This window comes from Xenopus tropicalis, chromosome 5, assembly GCF_000004195.4.
Source record: "Xenopus tropicalis strain Nigerian chromosome 5, UCB_Xtro_10.0, whole genome shotgun sequence".
Classification (NCBI taxonomy): Eukaryota; Metazoa; Chordata; class Amphibia; order Anura; family Pipidae; genus Xenopus; species Xenopus tropicalis.
In genome coordinates this window covers 56,580,586-56,607,084 of record NC_030681.2, presented here as the reverse complement: position 1 = coordinate 56,607,084, position 26,499 = coordinate 56,580,586, and the positions used below count along the sequence as shown (strand labels likewise).

Below are 26,499 nucleotides of genomic sequence, written 5' to 3'. Positions count from 1 at the left end.
ACTATCATTACTTAGTATGGCAGCTTCCTTAGCCTCCCCAAACTTGCCTGACAGTTAAAAAAAACGTAGCAGTAGCTGCTGCATTTCCCCTAGGCTTGTACTCGAGTCAATAAGTTTTTCCAGTTTTCTTAGGTAAAATTAGGTACCTCGGCTTATATTCGGATCGGCTTATACTCGAGTATATACGGTACATGTGCCTGCACCTGAGCTTATTCTGTTCATTCGGGTGCAGGCACATGGTAGGCATATTTTACAGTAGCATGTGGCATTAGCATAAATACTACAGACTGACCAGGTTGGCCTGGTTATACTCAGCTGGCCAATCAAGAAACCTGAAGGCCTGGCTAGCTAGTCTACAGGAGAGGTCTGACTGAGAGACAGAGAGAGGTGTCTGAATCCAACATACAGGAATCTATGTGCCTGTACACACTCAGTTGCCTGTGCAGAAGTCTGTAATATTGCTTCAATTGATGTCACTAGTATGGAGGAAGTCTCCTTTATACACTCTTTTATACCTGTATCTGACTATTGAAGTAGAATTTGTATCTGCATGTGTAAATTGCAGAAGGGTGACTAGCAGCTGTTCTAAGTCTGCTGGTTAGCAGCAAAAAACCCAAATGCAAAAGAGCCGGAAGTGCTGTGGATATAAAGGATATAAACAATAAGCTGCTTTACTGTTATAAGTACAAATGCAGCTTCATCAGCATTCAGCCCATCTTCATTCCTTTACCTCCCCTTTGCACATGTATGCTGTTGAGGGGTGCTGTTTGTGACATGCCTTAGGAATTTTAGGATATGGTATATCGTGTTAAAGACACAAAAAAGAGACAAACTGGCACACCTATTTATGTTAAGATATAACTTTTATTCTTAATAAATAAAATATCGCTAAAATAGATAAAAAAGGTAAGAAAGAAAATTTAAAATGTTAGATTCACACCTTGAACGTATTTCAATTCTAGCTATCACACTCCTGGATACTGTTACTTAAAATGTATCTTTGTTATCGTGGTTAACTTTATACTGGCAACAATTGTAACAACAATGTGATTGGTCTGCACAGTGTATCATGTATAGTTTAGTGCTGTAGAGAGGATTGTGGCTCTATCTAAACGGTAAGTATTAAACACTCTTCCAGAGAAATGGTCATGAGTAAGTATACTATAGCCTTCTCCATGTGTATCACGGCATCGATATAATAAAGTTTATTTTTACAAGATCCATATGTTGTGTCTGTGTTTATTTGTAAACTCACCAGCATGTATACAATGCTTATCAAAAAGCCGGGTAAGTAACATCTAACTTTATAGACGGATAAGTGTCCATGGACCCCTCCCAACCAGGCAAGGTAAGTTTCCTAGTTGTTATGTTCTCACAGTTCGCTTTAATACTTATGTCGTGATACTTCACGAGTCTTTGAAGGGTTAATAAAAAATTAGATAATTTCTGCTTCCGCAGTCATATATACGTGATCGGCAATTAGCCCCAAGTATTTTACACAGAGCGGTCCATCCGGTTAGCTCTTAATTTGTGATCATAACTGTAGCAGATCTAAGTGTTGCGTAACTAATACTCGCTTAACTACCAAGCCTATATTATTATACAGAGTTACCAGAAAGCTTCAAATGTCACGGCACATAATATAACCATCTCTCTATGTGGAATCGGCTGATTGTTGATCAATGTCTACTCCCTTACTCACAGAAACGGCTATGTGACGTACACATATGACCGTTTCTGTGAGTAAGGGAGTAGACATTGATCAACAATCAGCCGATTCCACATAGAGAGATGGTTATATTATGTGCCGTGACATTTGAAGCTTTCTGGTAACTCTGTATAATAATATAGGCTTGGTAGTTAAGTAACAGTATCCAGGAGTGTGATAGCTAGATTTGAAATACGTTCAAGGTGTGAATCTAACATATTAAATTTTCTTTCTTACCTTTTCTATCTATTTTAGCGATATTTTATTTATTAAGAACAAAAGTTATATCTTAACATAAATAGGTGTGCCAGTTTGTCTCTTTTTTGTGTCTTTAACACGATATACCATATCCTAAAATCTCTAAATACTGTGCACCCTAAAAAACACTGTAGTGCGAGGTTCCTTACAATTAGTATATGCCTTAGGAATTTAGCTTTCACTTTGTCACTGATGTAGACCATAGAGCCAGAGATTGTGGAGGGTGGGGGATGGAAGGCTGCCTCAATAATTAGCCATAACTTTGTAACGGTGCAAAATTTTTAAAAGCTATAAATTGTCAAAATGTTTGTCTAGACTTTATATTTTCAATGTTAGAAAAACATTTTTCATGATTGTTCCCCTTTAAATAAACCCAATAGGATTGCTTTGCTTCCAAAAAGGATTAAATATATCTTAGTTGGGATCAAGAAAAAGGTACCGTTTTACTACAGAGAACAAAAGGAAATTTGAATCTAAGTGAGATGACCTTCCCGTAATTCTAAGCTTTCTGGATAATGGGTTTCTGAATAAAGGACTCAATGCCTGTAATGGCAAAAGATGAGCAAAATATGTATCCTTTTAAACTAAAAGAATAGAATAACCATTTATTGAGCTTATCTTTAGCAAAGGTGTATATGTAAGATGAGCTGGAGACCAGCATGTGCTCTCTCTCTGCCTATTGCTTGCTGGTCCATGACCGTGACAGCTCTGTCTTAGTTCCTCAACAATTGAACATTACAGAGTACAGGTGTTTACCTCCACTTCAACAACATTGAAACTCTTTGCTCTACATGCTAGTTGAGTTATTTTAGGCATATTGATCAGTGATACATGTCACTCATATTTACGAGGTTTTGTCTTTAACAACCTGACAAATATATTTTGCTATACTTATTGTTCTGTTTATCTGCTTGCATAAATTGTGGAAACAAACTTTTCTAAAAATATGAAAGCATGTTACGATACGTAGGCTAGTAAAGTGCTTTTTTCCTAAAGTTTAACCAAAAAAAAAACATGCGAATACTGTGGTACATAGTTATTAGTGCAGTCACCAGTTTGCATCTCTGCTACAACCTTAAGTATTTAAACTACTGTACTTCTGCTATGGCAGTTTAGTACTGTAAGGGATCCTTTATACGGAAAGCTAATATCCAGGAATTTCCAAATTTTGGGAAGGCCATTACCGACAGTCGGTTTTAAGCAAATAATTATGCATTTTTTTATTGATTTCCTTTTTCTGTGTAATGAGACCGTACTTGATGTTAACTATGATGAGAACGCAATAAATGAAAAACTTGCCAGTATAGCTCTTAAAGGTATTGGGTGGTTTTTCTTACCTGAGGTGAGTTTTTAAAATAGTTCAAAGTGCTGCCTCTTCTGTTCTGTCTTTTTAGTTTTCATAAAACTGATCTTGTATCTAGCACAATCCAGATGTACAACTATACAGTACACGTCATAGCAATTTTTTACTTTTTCAACATACAGATATTTTTCATTTCCACAATATTGATAAAGTTGATACAATAGAACAAATATTATTAACATTTATATTTTGAAATCCATTAGGTAATTTCAATTCAAATTTTGCATTTTGAAAAAGTAAGTTCATTCCTACGTTTATCATTAGCTCATACATACAACAAATATATGAACATTGTTAGGGAGAATCTTGGAGGAAACTGGAATATTTAATTTTCAGACAGTTTGGTTTGCTCTTTGTAGTTGAAGTTTGTGGTTTTACCATCCTAAGATTGAAAGAGTGCACTAAAGCCTTTAGAAATAAGGTTACAAATGCATATGAGTCTGGAAAAAAAATTAAAAAATATCACAAAATAATTGGACATCAATCATTTCACTGTCAAAAAGATTTTCAGACTGCAACTTGTCCTGGACAGGCCATTCCACCAAGTTCAGCATCCAGCGGAATGCAAGATGCTGTAAAAAGCCCAGAATTTGTCCACAGGATCTACAGGTAGTGTGGTGGTGTAAATGTTATGATTTGGGGCTGCTTTGCTGCATCAGATCCCAGCTCATCATCACAGAATAGGGTACTTGCGCATAATCTAAAATCATCTTTCAGAAGACTAAAGGATTGTGGAGTGAAAAGTTTTTTTCCAGTCGAAGTCAGGCCTACTTTTTGTTGCAATACCAGGTATGAGAGCCAAGGGCATGCTTATTTTTTCACATGACATGTCTGCATCAAAGCTACTTTTGCTACGTTTTCTAAAAACAAAATAAATTGGCCTTTATATTGCTTTCTCTTTCTTCACTCTTTTAATGAAGCATGATTTTTTACAACTGTGCCAGTAGAATACATGCCAACTGGGGAACCCAGGTATAAACCAATGTTTCTGTGAGATAAAGTTTTTGTTTTTTATAGGGTTAAGCAAGAACCATTGTGATTTGATTTTATTGTGGTTTTAGATCTGGTATACACAGGAAGTAGGAATATTTGAGCTTTAAGTTATGTCTAAATTCACTTTAATTTTTAATCCTAAAATATAAATGTTTTGCGGACCAGGTATAACCCCTTTAGAGTTATATATATATATATATATATATATATATACCAGTCAATGTTTACTTACTTTAATTTCCTGCAAAGGACTGTTCCTGCTGAAGTTTATCAAGAAGATGACTAGTAGGCACTGGTGTGCTATTCCCATACTGTTCATGGCTAAGGCACTGGCTGATATTCCAGAAAAAAAAATATGGGGTGTGGATGGACTTTTATTGCTGAGGTAAGATAAATAAATATATTTCACTTTTAGTTGTAATTCAAGATGCTATTAATGGTAGTTATTTAAAATCAAATCAACTTTATTCTGTATTAATTTTGCAACTATTAAAACTAATAATAGACCAAACCCTTAATTTTTGGATTTGGCCATATACTGTATCCTCTACAATACATGTATATTGTATATTCATGTCCAGGGTTACCCAAACATTAATTGGCAGTGATAAACTGTGCTAGGTAACATCCATTTTAAAGCCATTTTTAAGAATATAAAATATACATATTTTATATATTTGCCAAATCTTTTGTGGAGGATTTCGTAATTTGAAGTTGAGGAAAAAAATTCCATCATATTTGATCAAATTCCGTTAAGTATTCCAGTATTGCAAAGTCAAATGACTTTATATGAGGAGATGTATTGCAATTATTGTTTTCCTGTGCAAAAGAACCACTACAGTCAATCAAATCACCACATTTGTTTCTTTTACAAATACTCAGTTTGCATAATATAGATACTTATTTTTAAGCTGTGCTGGTTTGCAGCTATCACCTTGGACGAGTACTGAGTTTTTTTTCAAATGAAGGGTTGGATTTTCTGGGCATGCAGGGTCAGTGATGACTCTAGTCTGTATCAGGTTGCATGCATGCCATCACATCACAGGAAGGAGTGTGCTTTTTCTAAGTATGCACAGGATTTGTTCTCTTTCTACTTTGCATTACCTGAAGTGTCAGTAGCAGAAAGTGAGGATAAAGCAGAAATGATGTATTACTAGTACTAATTGAATTAGAGTTGCTGGGACAAGTGTGCCATTTAGAAAGAGTAGAGGACAGATACTGCCATGTATTTAAATGATCTTTTAGATATCAAGCTTTCACAATGGGGCTTTCCTTTTCTTTTTCTACGAGTGTGGGTTTGACTCGTAATATGTAATATACGTGAATACGTAACATTCACAAAAAAGATAATCTAAAATGTACTGAAGTTTATTGTAGAGGTCTGGGTGCTCAAGCCCCTGACTTTCAGCTTAGGGAAGGTGATAAACACAATATAAGTTTCAAAATTTACAGGCTGGCAGAAAAAAAACGGACCCTTGAAGCAGATGGCAATGCGGATTAAAAAACATGATGAATTTATTCAGTGACAAGGCATTGCAAAAGGACAAGCCTTATGCTTTTTGTGCCTTATGGAGCACTTAATCATAGGCTTCATGATTAAGTGCCGCATAAGGCACAAAACACATAAGGCTTGTCCTTTTGAGATGTCTTGTCTCTGAATAAATTCACCATTTTTTTTCATCTTAATCGCCATCTGCTTCAAAAATGTGTTTTTTGTGGCAGCCTGCAAATTTCCAAACTTATTGTGTTTATCAGCTGAATACTTGTTCAATCTGAATCCTAGGTTCCTGGAAACCGAATTCTGGATTTGGGATTCAGAATTTTGAATCCCAGATCCTATGCGTATATGTGCCTATGTGTATGATTGTGTTTATATTACAGTCTTAAAATGCCTTTAATTATATTTGAACATATTTGCAGGGAGGTGCTGCAGTGTACTATGACTACACATCAAGTTCTGCTTCGTGGAGCTGCACAATGTTTTTTTCTTCAAGCTGCAATTAAATTAACTGACGCAGTAAGTGTTTCTTGTGTTTAAATTTTTTTTTTATCCTATCCTTACCATACCCTGTCTGCTTTCTTTTGTTGAGTGAGGAAAAGATTTCAGGGGGAAATCGGGCTTACAGAAAATGGGAACACTTGAGAGATGCACAATTTGTTTCCACACAAATGATTATTCAAGTATGCTTACAGGGCCAACGAGCTTGTGAATTAGCCGCATGTCTTCTAGTGCCCCACATACTTTTGCTGTATTGCAAGGGCAAATGTTTGCCACTGTCCCTTGCAGGGATTTATTTTTGGTAAATATAAATGAAACCGCATACAGTTGCGCTGTGCACCTCTGTGTAAACTCTCCGTTTCTTAAAAAAAGAATAAACATTATACTTAATTTGGGTGAATAGCAATGCAGTGTTATTTGTATTTTAGACTGATGTTCAAAATAGTTTAAATTAAACACATTGCAAATGAGAAATGTATGTATAATTATCTAATGCCCTAAATTTACGAGTAATGTATAAACTGTCATATTGGTGCACCTGGGGACCTGGGGTTTTCCCGATAAGGGGTCTTTTTTCGTAATTCGGATCTCCTACCTTAAGTCTGCTAATATAATTATTTAAACAGTTGTTTGTTTGTTTTGGTTCCAAGAAGAATTAATTATATCTTAGTTGGGATAAAGTACAAGTTACTGTTTTATTATTAGAGAGAAAAAGGAAACCATGTTTAAAAATGTGAATTATTTCATTAAAATGGAGTCTATGGGAAACGGCCTTTTCATAATTCTGAACTTTCTGGATAATGGGTTTTCGGATAAGGGGTCCGATACTTGTATATTAGCTATTCACATCAATGGTTGCTTAAAGTGATACTGACTCCAGAAACTAAACTTTTTTAAAGTTTAAACTTAAAACTATACGATAAGGGAGAGGTGAGGAGGGTCTAGGCAATGATAGTTAAGGGTGCTTTTTGCGCCCGGTGGTATAGTTCTTCTTTAAGTAATTAAACAAAGACTGATATATTGTTTACAAGTAAGATTATAATTCAAATGACCTTTGCTTTAAAGGAGAACAGTGCCCCTATCGCTAACCCCTAGCTAAAACAGCAGAGTAGTGCAGCAGTGTACCTGTCTGACATCTTCTTTGCAACTGAAGACACTTCAGGTCTCACCCTGCTTGTGCATGCGCAGTGTAAGCAGATTTCCTGCTACCACCAACTGCACATGCGCAATACTGCTATCTTGGATGGTTTCTCTGGAGGATTTTACAGTAGATTCTGATGTTCATATTTAAATGACAACAATAATTTGCAAGCTTTTGTCAGTTCTGCCAACGCCTCCTCAGTAACTAGCACCTTAAATTCACAGAGCAAAGGTTTAAAACTCCCATTTACTTTTTGCAAAACTCTGGGTTCGTTTGGCCTAATGATGGTGCATTACAAATCCAGAAAATCAGATAGAATTAGATAGAAAGAAATAACCCATGTAAATAATTCTCTTTGTTTCAGTTGGGTCAGTTCCTTGTGCACATTTAATTATGGTGCAAACATGTAACTCAGATTGTGTAGGATACTGCAAAACTCTGCAACTGCCTCTGACACATGCCACATCTCTTCGTATTCAGAATTAACACCAAAACAGTCTGCATAGTCCTCCATATCCAAGCATGAACTCACTGTTCATTTATTACATAGTGAATATTCGGGGCCCAAAGCCCAACAACTAGGTAGAGTACATCTAATTGAAAAATACATATAGGGGGGAGCACAAGACAAAATGCAAAATTTCTGCAAAAAAGGTGCTTTTATTTTTATGCCATACACGACATGTTTCGGGCCCTTTTCGTGCCCTTTATCAACTAGGTAGGGAACATCTGCCTGAACTCTAACTATCCTTCCCATTACCATTAATCTGAATCATACTTCAGATACAAAACATTTGGGTATAGGCCATTACACTATAGTAAATGAAGAAACTTTTCTTGATGAAATGCTACAGAATTGTGATGATTTATCTACATTTTTAATTCGATTTGTTTTAGGAAAAAGTTACACTTTCTGATGTATCAAGTTTTCTCATTTCTCTTCGCGCAGATGAATCTTTAGACAGGGGAAGTAAGCTCTGGAAAGAGGTATGGAATTCTGAAATGATCTGTATAATTATCTGACATAATATACACAGTTTGACTTCAATATGTGCATTAAAACCATGATTTATATAATAAACAGTCCCAAGAGGTTTACTCCCATAACCACATGAATCAACTTGCCTGTGTGCAAGAAAAACTGGGTGAAGAAAAATGAATATGAAAAAATGACAATGCACTTTACAGGTCAAAATCAAAGAAAATATAAGTAGTGGAAAAAATAGTTGGTCTCATGTTTGTCACTAATCTGTTAGTTATATTTTCTTTGAGTATTCATTCTGGGGGTATAGTTTACTTTAAGAGTATGACACTGCAAACACCTAATAATCTAGCAGTCACTGCTTTAGGGCCCTAAATTGCCAGGAATATAGCAATCATGTCCTGACCAATACACTGCATACCTATTCAGCCCCTGCAGATCTTGGGAATCCAGGGCCTACAGTTGTCAATGGTTTCACCATTGTGCCATTATTAATTCTTGCTATCTCAGAATCAACAGACACCTGTTGCCTGTATTATTAATTAAGTGGAATCTGGGGATACGGTTTGCTTCTGAGATCTATCAACACTTCCTCCTTCTCTGTGTATATAGCTGTAAATACAGTATATGTGTAGCAGAACATGTGTATACCAGGTTAGTTCCACTAAGGTGTAGTCAATCAAAAACAGCAGTGCAAATCAGATTGGACTGTGGACTGAGGACTGTGGACACCTGGCCCCTCACCCCAATTGCAAAGTTCCAAATCATAGGCTAAATATGCCCAATATGCATTTTAACCCAGAACAGCCTTATCAATGAGTCAACCTGATAAGTGAATAACCTAGTGACTGACTGCTAAAGTGGCTTTGTATCATACTTTGCTAGAGTATGGGGTATTTATTCAATCACTAGTTCCTTGTGGTTTTGTCTCTGTGGTACAAACTTCATGGCAATTGACAATATATTATTACTGGAAGGAGGAAGTGTTGATAGATCTCAGAAGCAAACCATATCCCCAGATTCCACTTAATTAATAATACAGGCAACAGGTGTCTGTTGATTCTGAGATAGCAAGAATTAATTATGGCACATTGGTGAAACCATTGACAACTGTAGGCACTGGATTCCCAAGATCTGCAGGGGCTGAATAGTTATGCAGAGTATTGGTCAGGACATGATTGCTATATTCCTGGCAATTTAGGGCCCTAAAGCAGTGACTGCTAGATTATTAGGTGTTTGCAGTGTCATACTCTTAAAGTAAACTATACCCCCAGAATGAATACTCAACCAACATATAGATTATATTATGTTAAGTGACAGGAAGTAGTGTGGGAGCAAAAGGCAGAACTCTGCCCATTAATTGGCTGATGTGACCTAGCATGTATCTGTGTCCTTGGTTTGTTTGTGTGCACTGTAAATCCTATGATCCCCTTAATTCTTAAAATGGTAATTTTCTATTTAGGATTACGCACTAGCACATACTACTAAAAAAGTATATTTTAATGAAAATGGTTTATTTATATGAAGCAGTGTTTTACATATGAGCTTGTTTATGCAATATATTTTGTATATCATTGTTCTATATGTTTGTGTATTATATATATATATATATATATATATATATATATATATATATATATAAAATATAATATTTTTAACTAGGTGTGTATTTGGTTTAAAGAGAACGATGCCATCTTCAAAAAAGATTCAGTCTATGAATTTACAGGAAGCCAACAAATTTCATCTTTGAGCATGTACACAAAATATTTAGTTGAAGATTACCTAACTGTTCCTGCTTCAAAAGGTAATGTAAAATACATTTAAGATGTAGGTAATGTCTGAATTTTCTAATTTTTCTATGTATATTATTTTCATTGTAGCATACAAGGAATAGGGTTTATATTGAATTCAGCACAGTTGTATGATGGTAGTTTATAATACATAATGTATACTTTGTAATTTCCCTGTAATTGGCTTTATTTGTTCCATGTTATTATATTTCACAATTCTGTATCAAATTCTGAATTAAAAGTCTGTACAGGTATGGGATCTGTAATCCAGAAGCCTATTATCCAGAAAGCTCCAAATTACAGGAAGGCCATCTTCTATAGACTCCATATTAATTATATAATAATTTTTAAAAGTTAGTTCCCCCTGTAATAAAGAACACAGTACATTGTACTTGATCCTTATTAATCCTTATTAGAGGTACAACTATTACTGGGTTTAACTAATGTTTTTTTAGTAGACTTAAAGGAGAAGGAAAGGCTAATAAAGAGTTAATCTCAAGCTGCAGGCATACCTTCAGTTGTCTCAATAGTGCCCTTAAGTCTCCCCATACTTAACTTAAATCTTTCATTAGGCAAGCCAGGAATATAGCATTTTTACACAGCAATAGTAGTACTATTTAATAGTGTGCCTAATAGATTTTGACTTTCCTTCTCCTTTAAGCTGGCCATACACGCACCGGTAATATCGTACGAAACCTCGTTTCGTACGATATTCGGTGCATGTATGGCAACTCGGAGAGGCGACCGATATCGCAGAAGGCTGCAGATATTGGTCGACTCGCCAATCGGGTGGGTTAAAAGATTTTGATCGGCACCCAAGCAAAATCTATGTGCAGGGCTGAATTGGCAGAAGGAGGTAGAATTCCTATTGTTTCTACCTCTATAGCTGACAATTCAGCCCTGAACGTCAGTGGAGGATTGGAACGATCTTTCGATCGAAAATCGCCACGTGTGTGGCCACCTTTATGGTACGGAAGTCCAAATTACTGAAAGACCCCTTGTCCAGAACAGATCCCATACCTGTATTCTGCAGCTGGGTTATATCTTCCAAAAACCTCTGTACCCTATTATTTTGTGTTGCCATTTGTTCCTCCTTATCTTTGCTTCTTTGCGCCTTTCCATTGCTACAGTGGCTTTGTTGCTATTATAAAATTATACAGGATAATTATTTTGGTTTCACCTACAAAAGTGTCTGTCTTTTTTTTGTATTCCTTAAGCTATGTACAAGTCGAGCAACAGAACTGAAACATTTATTGCAATAGGTTTATTTTTTATATGTATTTTTTACAGGTGAAGATGAACTCATGCCAGACTGGTATGAATCGAGGCTTGTTGCCACCATGGTACTTTTGGCTGCTGATGTAGATTCCTCAAAAGTGTAAGTACAAACTTAGTTTACATTGCTTATTTTTCTTTTTTTAATTATTTTAATTAAATATACAGTGAGGAGGGGCGTGTCCGGCTGCGCACAGGAGCAGACACGGAAATTGGCGCTCCCGGGGTCAAAAATAAAAAACCCACCTTACCAGCCCCTAGACACGAGCAGCACTGTGCAGGGAGGCTCCCCGACTGGTCCGCATCGCTCCCCGCTGGGTGCGATCGCGGAGGAGAACCGGCCGCGGCCTAGTAGCCCAGCTGAAGCCGCGGGCTAAATTTTTGCCGCACCCGCTCGCAACTTCCGGGAGAACCGGATCAGCGCCAAACGATCCCGAATCGGCGCCCAACCTGTGAGACTGCCATATAAGCCTGGGTGAGTGTGCCTGAGACCCCGGTGGCGTCACATACCGGCTCCAAGCCCATATACAGCGCTGTACAGCTCCACACACAGCTCCACACAAAGCTGCAGACAGCTGCACTCTGCCATCAACCACTGCACACTGCTTATATTAGCAGAATCAATTCTGAGTGCTGGAGATCTTAAGCAATCACATGGGCAGCTACATGCAACCTATACAACTACTTGGCATTTTGTAATTGACCAGAATCTAGACCTACCCCTCAGAATGGAGAATTGAGGGATAATATGTAATACTACCATCCAAAGAGCGCTCTCCAACTGTATATCCTAATATCCAACCCACAACTAACAGCAGCACACCTTGTGGGAAACCAACATCTGAATCATTAAGGCGGAAAATGGGGAAACACTCACAGAAACAAAAACCAGATGCAGCGGCGAGGCTGGAGCGATTTGCACAGAATCGCAGGACTCCCAGCCCACCACAACTGGCGACTCACCCCCATCATCACCCCCCTTGCCAGAAATAGCAGCGGAGACTCCACAACCCTCGTCAAGCGAACTCCTGACGGCTATACTAGAAAGCCGAACAGCCACTACAACACAACTGGAGGAAATAAAGATAGATATTTCTCTCCTGCGTCACGACCTCCAAAACATTAGAGAGCGCACTACTGAAGCTGAGGCTAGAATTTCTACACTAGAGGACATGGTGACACCGCTCCCAAATGATATTGCATTTATCAAACAACAGCTCCAGCAGGCGCTAGATAAAACAGACGACCTGGAAAATAGACTCCGCCGAAATAATGTCCGAATTGTGGGCCTACCAGAAAGGACAGAAGGACAGCACCCTGAGACCTTCATAGAAAGCTGGCTTAAACAAACTCTTGGTAACGAAACCTTTTCTATTGCATTCGTGGTTGAGAGAGCTCATAGGGTCCCCACCAAACCACATCCCCCAGGGGGCCCCCCAAGACCACTTCTCCTACGCATGCTAAACTATAGAGGCCGTGACGCAGCCCTCAAAGCTGCAAGACTCAAAGGCCCTATCACCTACAATGGTACAACAGTCTCGCTATACCCGGACTTCTCACCAGCTGTGCAAAAGCAAAGGGCTACATACACAGCCATCAAGAAACGCCTCAGAGAGGCACAAATTCCCTACAGCATGCTATATCCAGCACGACTTCGGATACAAGACGGAGTACAGTTTTTTAACACCCCAACCGAAGCCGATGAATGGTTAAACCACAAGAATCATAGAAGGTCACCACCTCGCAACTGAGGACAGACACATTGGGCTCCATGACCTACTCCCTCCTCAGCCGGAATATGCAAATTATAAAATAACAGTTGCATTGCAACAAAGAGGAGGAGGAAAACGACTAGAACTAGATACCAAATAGACTTACCGCTAAATATATCCTCGACTCCTAACACTCCAGTAATAGCGGATGAATGACTGGCCCATAAAACCGAACACGACCACAACCCCGTAATTGAGATTTGGCGCACTGGACACCCTGAACCACCTTCTCTGCAATTGGAATGTACAAGGGACATAAAATATTCATTGTACAAGGGTAAAGTAGAGACTATACTCAGACGCCGGATAAGTCCGATATTAACTGGGCCACTAAATTCACACTGAAGGCAACGTAACAGTTGAATACACACCTCACGTAAGCCTTAGCAACGACATGGGTCTACCCCCAATGCAGAGCTCTGAGGCAATGTTAGTTCCTGGTTAATTTTTTTTTTTTTTTTTCTTCACGGCTCATACTGAAGTTACCTTTATAAACTTGATTCCTCTTTAAAATGTTATATAGAGTGGTGTAGACACACCCCCTAGAAGCTTCTATAAGCATGATACAGTTTTGGGTAATAGACCCACCTAAGTTGGGAAGGTGGGTAGGGTGGGATAAGGGGCTTTTGTTTGGGATGTTGTATTTGTTGTATTTTTTGTTCCTTTACAAAACGCTCAGTGGCAACAAGTCACAATTTAGTACATTTACAGTTGGTATGATAAGCAAATTCCAGAATATAGAGACCTACTCACAGGATTGCGACCCCCCAAATTACACCATCCTATATTGCCTTTACAAACCAATGGCTGATATCACATTAATCTCCTGGAATATCCGGGGTCTAAACGACAAATTTAAGAGAGCTCAAATGTTTAATTATCTCAAGAGACACCCCCCATCTATACTTCTGCTACAAGAAACCCACCTGACAGGACAAAAAATTTTAGCATTAAAGAGACGATGGGTGGGCTATGCCTTCCACTCTACATACTCTACATATTCCAGAGGGGTCTCAATCCTAGTGAAGAGGTCAATCCCGTTTAACCTGATAACACTCAAAACGGACTATTATGGAAGGTTCATCATTGTACATTGCACTATAGCTAATTTTCCTAGATACTATCAGTAAAAAATTAGCTGACCTCCCTACAGCTCCCACCTGCTATATGGGTGACTTTAAGGCCTTAATGAACCCGCAAATAGATAAATTAAATCCTCCCTTTCCCACTGGGAACAAACTAATGTTGTGGACAAAAGCGCTAGGACTCACAGATGCCTGGAGATGGAAAAATCCTGACCAGAAAGTCTCACAAGAATCGCTCTAGCTCTAGTAACATCTGAACTCCTACCTAGGATAACAAAGATACAATACCTCCCTCGAGTCCTGTCCGATCACTCTCCCCTCTCCCTCACCCTAAACATAACAGGTACCCCTCAAACTAATCTCTGGAGACTCAGTCCAATTTGGCTCAAGAACAACACTGTGCTAGAAAGTGCAACTGCAGCTGTAACTGAATATTGGGAGACAAATGAAGGATCAGCCTCTCCACAGATTGTATGGGATGCATCAAAGGCATATATTAGAGGGCAACGCATTAGTGCTATTAAGAAAGCCAGAATAGAATCCAAAGCTCAAGTGGTAGAAGCTGAAAAAGACCAGGAAGAGGCAGAGTCAGCATACGCAGCCAATCCAAATCCAACCAATTACAGCAAATTGGTAAACTCCCAACACACTCTCGCTAGGGCACAAACTCTCCTCACACGTAAAGCTCAACTATATACACACCAACACATATTTGAAACCGGGGACAGGAGTGGCAGGACACTAGCCTATCTAGCCAAATTACAAGCTCCCTCAACCGCAATTCCTTTGATAATAGACCCAGATGGCACCCACCACTCTACAACTCAAGAAATAGTAGAAGTCTTTGCGACATACTTTAAAACATTGTATACTACTAGAGCCACCTACAATGAGGCAGAACTACAGCAACACATTAGCAACATTCCCATACCCGCATTAACAGCAACCCAAAGAAGTACTCTAGACTCTCCCATTACCAAACAAGAACTCCAGCAGGCTATTAATGGCCTAGCCCCCGGCAAGACTCCCGGGCCCGATGGCCTACCAGCAGACCTATATAAGAGTCTTACGGATGAAATAACCCCCCACTTACTAAACACACTCACAACAGCGACTCAGAACTTCTCTCTCCCACCTTCCTTTATGGAAGCCATTATTGTACTGATACTGAAACCACAAAAAGACCCACACACCTGTAATTCCTATAGACCAATCTCCTTACTTAATACAGACGCTAAGATACTAGCTAAGATTCTCGCAAGTAGACTAGCACAGGTCATGCCAGACCTCATTCACCCTGACCAAACTGGGTTCATGACTGGCAAGACAACAGACATTAACCTAAGGAGATTGTTCTTTAATCTACAAACGATACATGACAATGCAGGCTCACGGGTAGTACTCTCACTAGACTCTGCCAAGGCGTTTGACTCGGTAGAGTGGACCTACCTGTGGGCGGTGCTTTCCAAATTTGGCTTTGGGCCCAATTTTATAAAATGGATTCGCATGCTATATCTGAAACCTACAGCTAAGGTTAAAGCAAATGGAATAACATCAAACCCCTTTCCACTCACACGAGGCACTAGACAGGGATGCCCACTTTCACCCCTATTGTTCGCCCTGGCTATTGAACCCCTGGCCATCCTAATTAGGCAAACCACAGAACTGGAAGGTTGGCGCTTGGGACCAATTGAGGAAAGAGTCTCCTTATATGCAGATGACCTTCTGGTCTACTTGGCAGACGCAGGCCCCTCATTAACTACATTAGCCAATATCATAACACATTTTGGGAAACTCTCTGGATTACAAGTTAATTGGGATAAATCTGCCTTGATGCGTGTAGACCCGACCCCCCTCCCTCCTCTACCACAAGACATCCCCTTAATGACAGTAGACTCATTTAAGTACTTGGGAATCCAAATCCACCCAGACCTAAACACCTATATGACAAGAAACCTCGACCCAATCATATCCTCCCTAAATAACATCCTACCCATGTGGTCCAAACTTCCCCTAACACTTTGGGGAAAAGTCAACATTTTTAAGATGGTTTACCTGCCACGTTTTTTATATACATTCCACAACTCTCCTATTCACATTCCAAAAAGCTTTTTCAAAGCCGTTAACCAGACCCTAATACACTTTATATGGGGAGGCAAAACCCCTAGAATTGCTTGGAAGAAACTAACCCCCCCCACCAAAGAAGGGGGACTGGGATTACCAGACCTATACCTTTACTACCTAGCTAGTCAGTTGCACTATACCAAATGGTGGTTTGATCCCGATCCATACAACCCAAATATGACTCTGCAAGCAGTAACAGTAGGGTCAGTGGAGGGCCTCAGGCATCTCCCATATAGAGCAACTACAGACTACAAAAACCTTCCAGCGGTAATGACAACTCCGAGGACCGCCTGGAACCTAGCACTCAAGATGTATCCACAACACTCCCCAACCCTAACACCCAATATACCCTTATGGGCAAACTCTAGGCTCCCCCACTTTTATAAGTTCCCTGATTTTTTGTACTGGCCATGCAAACAGATCAGGCGTCTGCAGGACACACTTGACGGCTCTGCACTGGGAACATATGAGTTCTTTAAAGAGAAACTTGCAGAACCCACTCTCTCCCAATTCCGATACTTTCAATTTAGGCAGGTATTCCAAGCACAGTTTGGTGGAATTGACATACAAACCTCCCAACCACAGTTTGAAACTGCACTATGGTCCCCCACTTTAACCAAACCTACATCGACACTGTATAAAACTCTACTACAAACAACTCCCTCCCCATTCAAAACAGCACACCAAAAATGGTTGTCCAACGTCCCAGATCTTACAGAGGAAGACTGGGAGGAAGCAACAGATAGAGGGTATTACTACTTATTTTCAGTAAGAGATAAACTTGTCCAATTTAAATGGCTGCACCAATTCTATCTCACGCCCATACGATTGAGGTCCATGGGACGCAACCCCAATGCACGATGCCATAGATGTGGAATGGAGGAGGCAAATTTCTTACACATGGCCTGGTCATGCCCGCAAGTAGCCAAATTCTGGTCTGAAGTTATATGTGTGCTAGCAGACAAGCTAGAATTCCCCAAAATTCTGACACCCCAGGTGTGTATACTGGGAATACTGGATGAACTAATAACTACCAACCACGCTAGAACCAGATATAGAACACTCCTATACTACGCGAGGAAAATTATTGCAATGGCTTGGATGGGACCTGAACCTCCTACAGTTCAAAACTGGATTACCCTGGTAAATCAAGTCTTGCCACTCATTAAACTAACTTTGATAGCCAGAGGTTCCAAAAAGAAATTTGAGAAAATTTGGAGCCCATGGTGGGAGGCAGGCCTAGGTGGACAAGGCTCCTTGACATAAAACGCAGCAACCCAATCTGCACATACAGATAACCCTAAATTCCTAATTAGACCTTTCATGCAACAGTCACTTACCCAAAACATCCACACTACATGCAAGACCCAGTATGATATAATTGAATGGACCGACGCTGTACAATTGAGATCTTTGTCATGCCAACCGAACCAATTTATTATACTACTTTTGCTATAACAGAACTGTAACATGTTTAATATGCTACTGCAATACTGTAATCAATTATACATAATCTCCCTTCCCTATTTTTTTTTTTGTTTTTTTTTTGTTTTTTTTTTCTCTTTTTCTTTTTTCTTTTTTCTTCCTTTTGTTTTTATTGTTGTATTGTCCTTATGTATGTTGTTAAAACAATAAAAAAGTTAATCTATAAAAAAAAAAATATACAGTGAGGAACATAAGTATTTGAATACCCTGCGATTTTGCAAGTTCTCCCACTTAGAAATCATGGAGGAGTCTGAAATTCACATTGTAGGTGCATTCCCACTGTGAGGGACAGCATTTAAAAAAAAAAAATTTAGGACCAGAAAGTTCTACTTTAGTCTGATCTGACCACATGACTTTCTCCCATGCCTCCTCTGGATCATCCAGATGGCCATTGGCAAACTTCAGTCGGGCCTGGACATGTGGGAACCTTCTGTGAAATGCATGATTTGAAACCATGACAGCGTAGTATTCTACCGACAGTGACCTTTGAAACTGTTGTCCCAGCTCTCTTCATGTCATAGACCAGCTCCTCCCTTGTAATTCTGGGCTGATTCCTCACCTTTCTTATCATCAGTGAAACCCCACGAGGTGAGATCTTGCATGGAGTCCTAGTTCTAGGGAGACTGACAGTCGTCTTTAGTCTCTTCCATTTTCTCCAGCAGTTGATCTATTTTCACCAAGCTGCTTGGAAATTGCCCCGTAGCCCTCTTCAGCCTTGTGGAGGTCCACAATTTTGTCTCTGGTGTCTTTTTACGGCTCTTTGGTCTTGCCCTATGGTAGTAGTTGGAGTCTGACTGACTGTGGGGTGGACAGGTGTCTTTAAAGAGCTCAAACAGGTGCTACTAATTTAGATTAATGCAGAGTAACAAGTCTTTGAGAGCCAGAATTCTTGCTGATTGCCAGGTGTTTAAATACTTAGGCTGATGCCACATGCGGCGTAGGGCTTATTTTTTCGGCAAGCGGAAAAATGCTTGCCGAAAATTCAGCCCTACGCCTGCTACTTGTGCCTGCACCCGAATGAATGGGATACGCTCGGGGGCAGGCACATGTAGCCGATATACGCATGAAAACGCGAGACTTTGCATTCTCTCACGTTTTCATGCGTATATCGGCTACATGTGCCTGCACCCGAGCGTATCCCATTCATTCGGGTGCAGGCACAAGTAGCAGGCGTAGGGCTGATTTTTCGGCAAGCGTTTTTCCGCTTGCCGAAAAAATCAGCCCTACGCCGCGTGTGGCATCAGCCTTATGTGCAGCAGTGCAATACAAATACATTCTTTAAAAATCATACAGTGTGATTTCCTGATTTTTTTTTTTTTTATGTGCACCCACCTACAATGTGAATTTCAGACCCCTCCATGATTTCTAAGTGGGAGAACTTGCAAAATCACAGGGTGTTCAAATACTTATGTTCCTCACTGTATTGTATCATTTACTGTTGCTGTATGAAAACCCGCTCACGCTTGCCATAGGAAAGTGTTTTAGACCACATTTTAGACCAAACAACCATTAACGGGATCATTACATGGGATCTCTGAACCAAAGGAATAATTTGTAGTAAATTACAACACTTGGGAAGTTTTTGTGACCTTAAATATGTCTCAGAGCATATACAGTCATATGAAAAAGTTTGGGAACCCCTCTTAATTCTTTTGAGTTTTGTTTATCATTGGCTGAGCATTCAAAGTAGCAACTTCCTTTTAATATATAACATGCCTTATGGAAACCGTAGTATTTCAGCGGTGACATAAAGTTTATTGCATTAACAGAAAATATGTAATATGCATCATAACAAAATTAGACCGGTGCAAAAATTGGGCACCCCAACAGAGATATTACATCAATACTCCTTTTGCAAATGTAACAGCCTCTAGCTGCCTCCTATAGCTTTTGATGAGTATCTGGATTCTGGTTGGCGGTATTCTTGACCATTTGTCTATACAAAATCTCTCCAGTTCAGTTAAATTTGATGGCTGCCGAGCATGGACAGCCTGTTCCAAATCATCCCATAGATTTTCGATAATATTCAAGTCGGGGGACTGTGATGGCCATTCCAGAATATTGTATTTCTCCCTCTGCATAAATGCCTTTGTAGATTTCGAACTGTGTTTAGGGTCATTGTCTTGTTGAATTATCCAACCCCTGCATAGCTTCAACTTTGTGACTGATGCTTGAACATTATCTTGAATTTCTTGATATTGGGTTGAATTCATCCGACCCTCAACTTTAACAAGGGCCCCAGTCCCTGAACTAGCCACACAGCCCCACAGCATGATGGAACCTCCACCAAATTTGACAGTAGGTAGCAGGTGTTTTTCTTCTGCCATGCAAAGCGCTTTTTGTTATTACCAAATAACTCAATTGTAGTCTTATCAGTCCAAAGCACTTTGTTCCAAAATGACTGTGACTTGTCTAAATGAACTTTTGCATACAACCGGCGACGTTTTTTGTGCAAATTGCGCTGAATTGTAGGACGATAAACAGATGTTCTTGCAGGTCTTTGGAGGTGATCTTTGGCTTGTCTGTAACTTTTCTTGGCCTGCCAAGCCTGGATTTTACAGCAACTGTGCTTGTGGCCTTCTATTTCCTGATTTCATTCCTTAGCTGAAACTGACAGTTTAAAATGTAAAGGGGAATTAAACCTTTTTGTAGCCTTCCCCTAAACCATGACACTGAACAATCTTTGTTTTCAGATCTTTTGAGAGTTGCTTTTGAGTCAAACAGAAGCACAACTTGCACCTTAAAGGAGAATGCAAGTCAAAATTTAAAAAGCATACTGCCCAATAGTCCTCCTATTGTTTAGTAAAAACGCCACACTTTTGGCTCACCTAATCAAATATTTACTCAGTCACACTTACTTCACATTTTCTAGAACAGGCAGCAATCTCTAAAAAAGGTTTTCTCCCTTCCTTTCCCTCCTTGCTTCATACTGCACATGTGTTTCATTTTCTCCCCCCCTCCCCTCTGCCAAATCCACTTCTGATTGGCTGGTGGGCATGTGTAGCTCAGAACAGCAGACAGGATCAAGTTACACACATGCTCAGAGAATAGAAAGGCTGCCGCTGGCAGCCTACAGGAAGGGAAGAGACATTTCAGTGATGTCACTGTAGTCTTCACACTGCTGTAGGCTGCCAGCACCATATCTCAGAGAAGCAAGCAGGGATCTGGGAATTTAGATATGCAGTAAGTACTTAAAAAGAATGCCTTTAGACTTACTTTTAATTTTATAATAACCTTTCATTGTCCTTTAAATACCTTTTCTCATGACTGGACACACCTGCCAGTCCATATTGAGCAGTTACATATGCATTCAAATATACAAAATGCAAAATAACAAAATACTGCTTTACACCCCAGTACTCAGATGTTCCTGGTAAGCTAAAGACATACCACTGTTATCTTTTTTTGTTGAAAGTGGAGTAAATTATTATGCAGGCTGAGAGGGGTTGCCAAACTTTTTCATATGACTGTATAATGCAGCAGGGGACCCTTTATAACCTCTGCTGGACCACCCGTGGATTTGTCTCCAGACCCTGGCTCTGTCTGGATCCTCTTATTTTCCTAGATGTGCTTTGGGGCTCCCAGCCAATCAAATTACTCTCCTGCCTGTAACTGGGCTGAATAATGTCATAGGCAAAACAGGGAGAAGGGTTTCTCTGATACCCTACCTACATATAAATGCAAATTGTTTTTTGGGAGCCAGAAAACATGGAGGACTGTAGGAGTTGGTGTATGAAACCTAGGGTCATTTACAAAGGGGAGCAAGCTTTAGATTAGCTCCCCTCAGTATTTAGTTCAGCATACCTAATCACTGGGTCTAAACATGGGCTTCCCTTGAAAAGCCTAGCGTGTCATTCAGGATGCACACACATGTTTTACCATGTGCCTTGCTAAAAGAGAAGAAAAATCTGTTATAAACAGATGGGGTTATGGATGGGGTTATGGATTCCTAGGGGTGTGGGATGCAAGTGACTTTATTTAGACAATGATGAGAGCTGAAGGCCTAATACCTCTTGAAAATAGTGTTAATGTTTCATTGCCTCTTGACCAATAAAAGGTTTCAAAAGTTTTCAACACAGTGTTATCTCCAACAGATCTTGCTTGATACTTACTGTATTTATACTGTACCACTTTGTAATGTGTAAATGCCAACTTTCATTCACTTACAGTTTACTTTAGTTTATTACTGATTTTTAATTCTTGTTTTTATCAAACTATATATTTGGCATGAATAACCATATTGGTGTTCTACAATACAATACGGACTAAATTATGTACGTATGCATTATTGTATAATTTTCTTATTTTTTTTTAAACAGAGACATTGCTTTATCAGAAACAGCTGACTTGAATTTTATGTTGACTCCTCTTCTGACATGTCTGTCCAAACTCAGTACAAATGCATATATGCCAATTCTAAAGACAGACAAGATCTTACAGTTGCTCTTAAAACTTCTGCAGACGTGTTCATCAAAATCAGCTCAAACTAAAACAGGTCAGTGATTTAATTTCTGTAAGTATTGTATAACAAAGGCATATATATTATACAAGTCCCATAAGGTAACCACTCACGATTACTGAAGAATCCGTTGCCTGGGTGCAGTCCTCAGTTCTATGTATAGATACTTGGGGAAAAAACGGGCCGCTCCACGCAGGACTTATATAGAACAAAAACTTGAAAAATTCAAAAATTTTGAGTTTGCAAATATGGCATGACTTTGCCTAGGATAAGTCCCATTGACTTCTATAGAAACTAGCAAGCTTTTAGATGGCCAATGTTTACATTTGAGGTTTTGGATTTTTTGCACTTAATAAATACCAGGCATTTGAGTTTTTGAAACATTATTCGAATTTGGGTTTTAATGCAAAACAAAATTGTGAGAAAAAAAAACAAACTCAAACATTGATAGATCTCCCCTCAAGTGTACATTAAAGGACATGTAAAGCATGCCCACAATCCAGAAGTCAAAGCAAAATCCTGAGGGAGGGGGGTGATTGGGTTACAGGAGGAGAAGGAAATCTAAGTGATTAAGGGGACACTGCAGCCTTACTATTCACCTCAGAGTGTCAGGTATTGAAAGATTTCAAAGAGGCTGTTCACTGTGTGGGCTGCCCAGCTTAAAGAAAAACAAGCACAAACGAGTAAAGTATATATTGACACCCCAAGGGAAAATCACAGACCCCAAACCAATAGTCAACAAATTTGCCAACTACTACTCCACGCTATACAACCTAGCCTCAAACAATGAAACCCCTAAGCCAACAGTAGCTCACATCAAAGATTATTTAAATAAACTACAACTCCCCCATCCCTTCCAAACACAACTAGAACTGCTACAACAACCAATAACGGAAGAAGAAATAGTCAGTCATCAAAAATCTAAAAACAGGGAAAGCCCCAGGCCCAGATGGAGTCACCAACAATTATTATAAAAAATTCTCACAACCGCTACATCCACACCTACTTACACTCTTTCAAAACATCATGGATACCGGTGTAGTTAACCCAGAATACCTACAGGCCCACATAGTCACCATCCCCAAACCGGGAAAATCAACAGACAAATGCACAAACTACCGGCCGATAACACTCCTAAACACAGATTTAAAAATCTACTCAAAACTATTGGCTGATAGATTAAATAAAGTACTCCCATCTCTATTAAACACAGACCAGGTAGACTTTGTACTACAAAGGCAAGGGTCAGATAATACTTGTAGATTTCACAATATACTCCATACCTTAAAAAAAACAAAACTCCAGCACTCCTACTATCGTTGGATGCAGAGAAGACGTTTGATAGGGTAAACTGGACTTATATGCAAGAAACACTGAAACATTTTCAAATTGGCAACAGATTTCTCAAAGCAATAACACCTCTATACTCCCAACCAACAGCCAAAGTCCAAACTTCAGGGACCCTATCAGACGCCTTCTTGCTCACAAACAGCACCAGGCAGGGATGCCCGCTCTCACCCCTAATTTTTGCAATGATAGTGGAACCCCTAGCTCAAACGATCAGAAATAACCCTGCCACATTACAGGCTTAAACACCCTGTCAGGACAGCACAAGATAGGACTATTTGCAGATGACATAATATTAGCACTCACCAATCCAACAATAACCCTCCCTAACCTCCTTAAAAGCCTAGAGGAATTTAAAAAAATTTCATGGTACAAAATTAATGATACTAAAACACAAGCGCTCCCCATAAACATCCCCAGGCATACCCTACATCAACTTAAGGATAATTTTAAGTTTGAATGGAAAGAATCTTATATTACTTATCTAGGTATAAAACTTCCTAAAGATCCCGGGGCCATAGACTAAACTATCAACTATTGCTGAAAATGATAGGGACAGAATGTGCCAGATGGAAAAAGGTACCTACACCCTGGCTGGGTAGAATTGTATCAATCAAAATGAACATTCTCCCTAAGGCCTTATACCTGTTTAGAACCCTCCATGTAGCACTACCCTCACAATACCTAGCAGCATTACGCATCAATGAATACATATGGCAAAACAAACCTCCGAGAATAGCTTTTGCCTGTTCACAATTTTCCAGAAAGCTTGGGGGCCTAGGTATCCCAAACGTCAATGCATACTATCTGGCTTCAATCTTAGAAACTGTAGTAAGACTGCACTCTCCTGCAGGAAACAAAAAGGGGTGGACTATGAAACAAGTCTAGCCCCAAATGGAAACTTAATCCAACTCTTCTGGCTTCCTAAAAGATCCAGACCTACAACAATAAACCTGCTACCTACAACAAAACTATCAATAGAAATATGGGACGAACTGGTAAATAAACATAACTTCAGCACATTCCTGTTGACAATAATGCCACTCACAGCTCTGAAGTACGTAATACCAAATATAAACCTCCAAGAATGGATTATAAGCGGAATAACCACAATACGCCACTTTTACTTAATAACCTCGCTGCAAAAATTTGAGGAAAAATACAACATACCACAGATTCAAAGATACACCCACCTACAGCTACTTCACTTCCTCAAGGCAACTCTCAGGATTATAAAACTTGCAAAACAAAAACCATGATGGAATACCTATGCAACAAAGCATGGAATGGAAAAGCAATTCTGTCAGTGCTATAGGCAACAACTACAAACACCAGATACAAATTCCCATACATGCAAAAATGGGAAAACGAACTACAAATCACTCCAGAACAATGGCAAGAAATACTAACCGCATATAAAGGAACAACGAACTGTACCAACCACATAGAAACCCACACTAAAATCGCACACAGATGGTATCTAACGCCAAAAAGGATAAGTCAAATCAACCCACAATACTCAAAGCTATGTTTGAGACAATGCGGACAACAAGAAACACTCTTACATATGTGCTGGCAATGCCCCTCAGTAAAACCTTTCTGGACAGAGGTCTTCAACCTAATTAAACAAAAACTGGGATGGAATCTACCTCTACAACCTCAAATAGCATTACTGCAACTATATCTGCCGGGGACACCACCCACTTATAAAAAGCTTCTATTCCACATCTTTAACACAGCACTCTCATTGTAAAATTGTGGAAACAACCTTCCACCCCAAACATACAACATTTAATTCAACAAGTTAACTTCAGAGCAACAATGGAGAAAATGACAGCTACCACTCTTGACCGCAAAAAAAAATTGGCCTTAGTTTGGGATCCCTGGCATAACGACCAAGTAACAATTAATCTATAAAAGCCCTCTAACCCCCCAAAAACAAAGCTGCTACAAATACCATACCGCCCAGATTTAGATGCAGTATGTAAAACTAAAACCTTCCGCAAGTATATATGTATATAGATATGCTTTTCATCTTTTGTATGTTACTTATGTAATAACCTTCTTTTTTTTCTGTTATACGATGCAACTCTGTGCAACTTTGTTCAATTACTCAATAAACAATGTGAGTTACAAAAAAAATTTTTTTGTGTGGGGTTTACATGTCCTTTAAGCTGCTGCTTTACATGAAGAGGTTGTGTGAAGAATACAACAGATTTTATGACCTACACATAACAATTTGCTGATCATATGTATAGCTATGCTTGTAATATTTTCTTTTGTAAACAATATTTGCATTTAATGTGCTAAATGAACATTTTGCATTGCAGATGGGCTATTGACTGTTATCTGGAATGTAATTACAACTACTGCAACAAACATTTTTGAGTTCATTGTAAGAAGGTTAAGTGGTGAGCTGAAAACGGTAAGAAAAGAGTTTTTGAACACTATCTTGTGTGACTGTATCGTTTTGTATCTTCATTAATTCTTTCCTCTCACATAATCCCTGATGCTTTTAGACAGATAACTGAAAATATTACTAGCTGCATTCTTGGCATGAATTTAAATATTTAGTTGAATGGATTAATGAAGACAAGATCCAATTTCATTTAGGTCAGTGCTTAAATAACCATCAGGAGGTACACCTAATACCATTGGCCATAAGAGTTCTCCTTTTAGGGAGATATGATAGGTATTAAACTAACCTGCTTTAGGATC

At 39.2% G+C, this 26,499-nt stretch overlaps 1 protein-coding gene across 3 annotated transcripts in view; it reads left to right on the top strand.

The window, feature by feature from the left end:
* The window catches only part of tarbp1 (TAR (HIV-1) RNA binding protein 1), an 83,596-nt gene that overhangs the window by 16,726 nt on the left and 40,371 nt on the right, over positions 1-26,499 (top strand). For all 3 annotated transcript variants that reach the window (XM_012963714.3, XM_002935829.5, XM_018094263.2), the window contains exons 7-13: positions 4,572-4,707; positions 6,243-6,339; positions 8,360-8,449; positions 10,107-10,248; positions 11,525-11,612; positions 22,295-22,470; positions 26,112-26,206. In XM_012963714.3, coding sequence (XP_012819168.2) covers positions 4,572-4,707; positions 6,243-6,339; positions 8,360-8,449; positions 10,107-10,248; positions 11,525-11,612; positions 22,295-22,470; positions 26,112-26,206 — 824 coding nt within the window. The remainder of the gene's footprint in view (positions 1-4,571; positions 4,708-6,242; positions 6,340-8,359; positions 8,450-10,106; positions 10,249-11,524; positions 11,613-22,294; positions 22,471-26,111; positions 26,207-26,499) is intronic.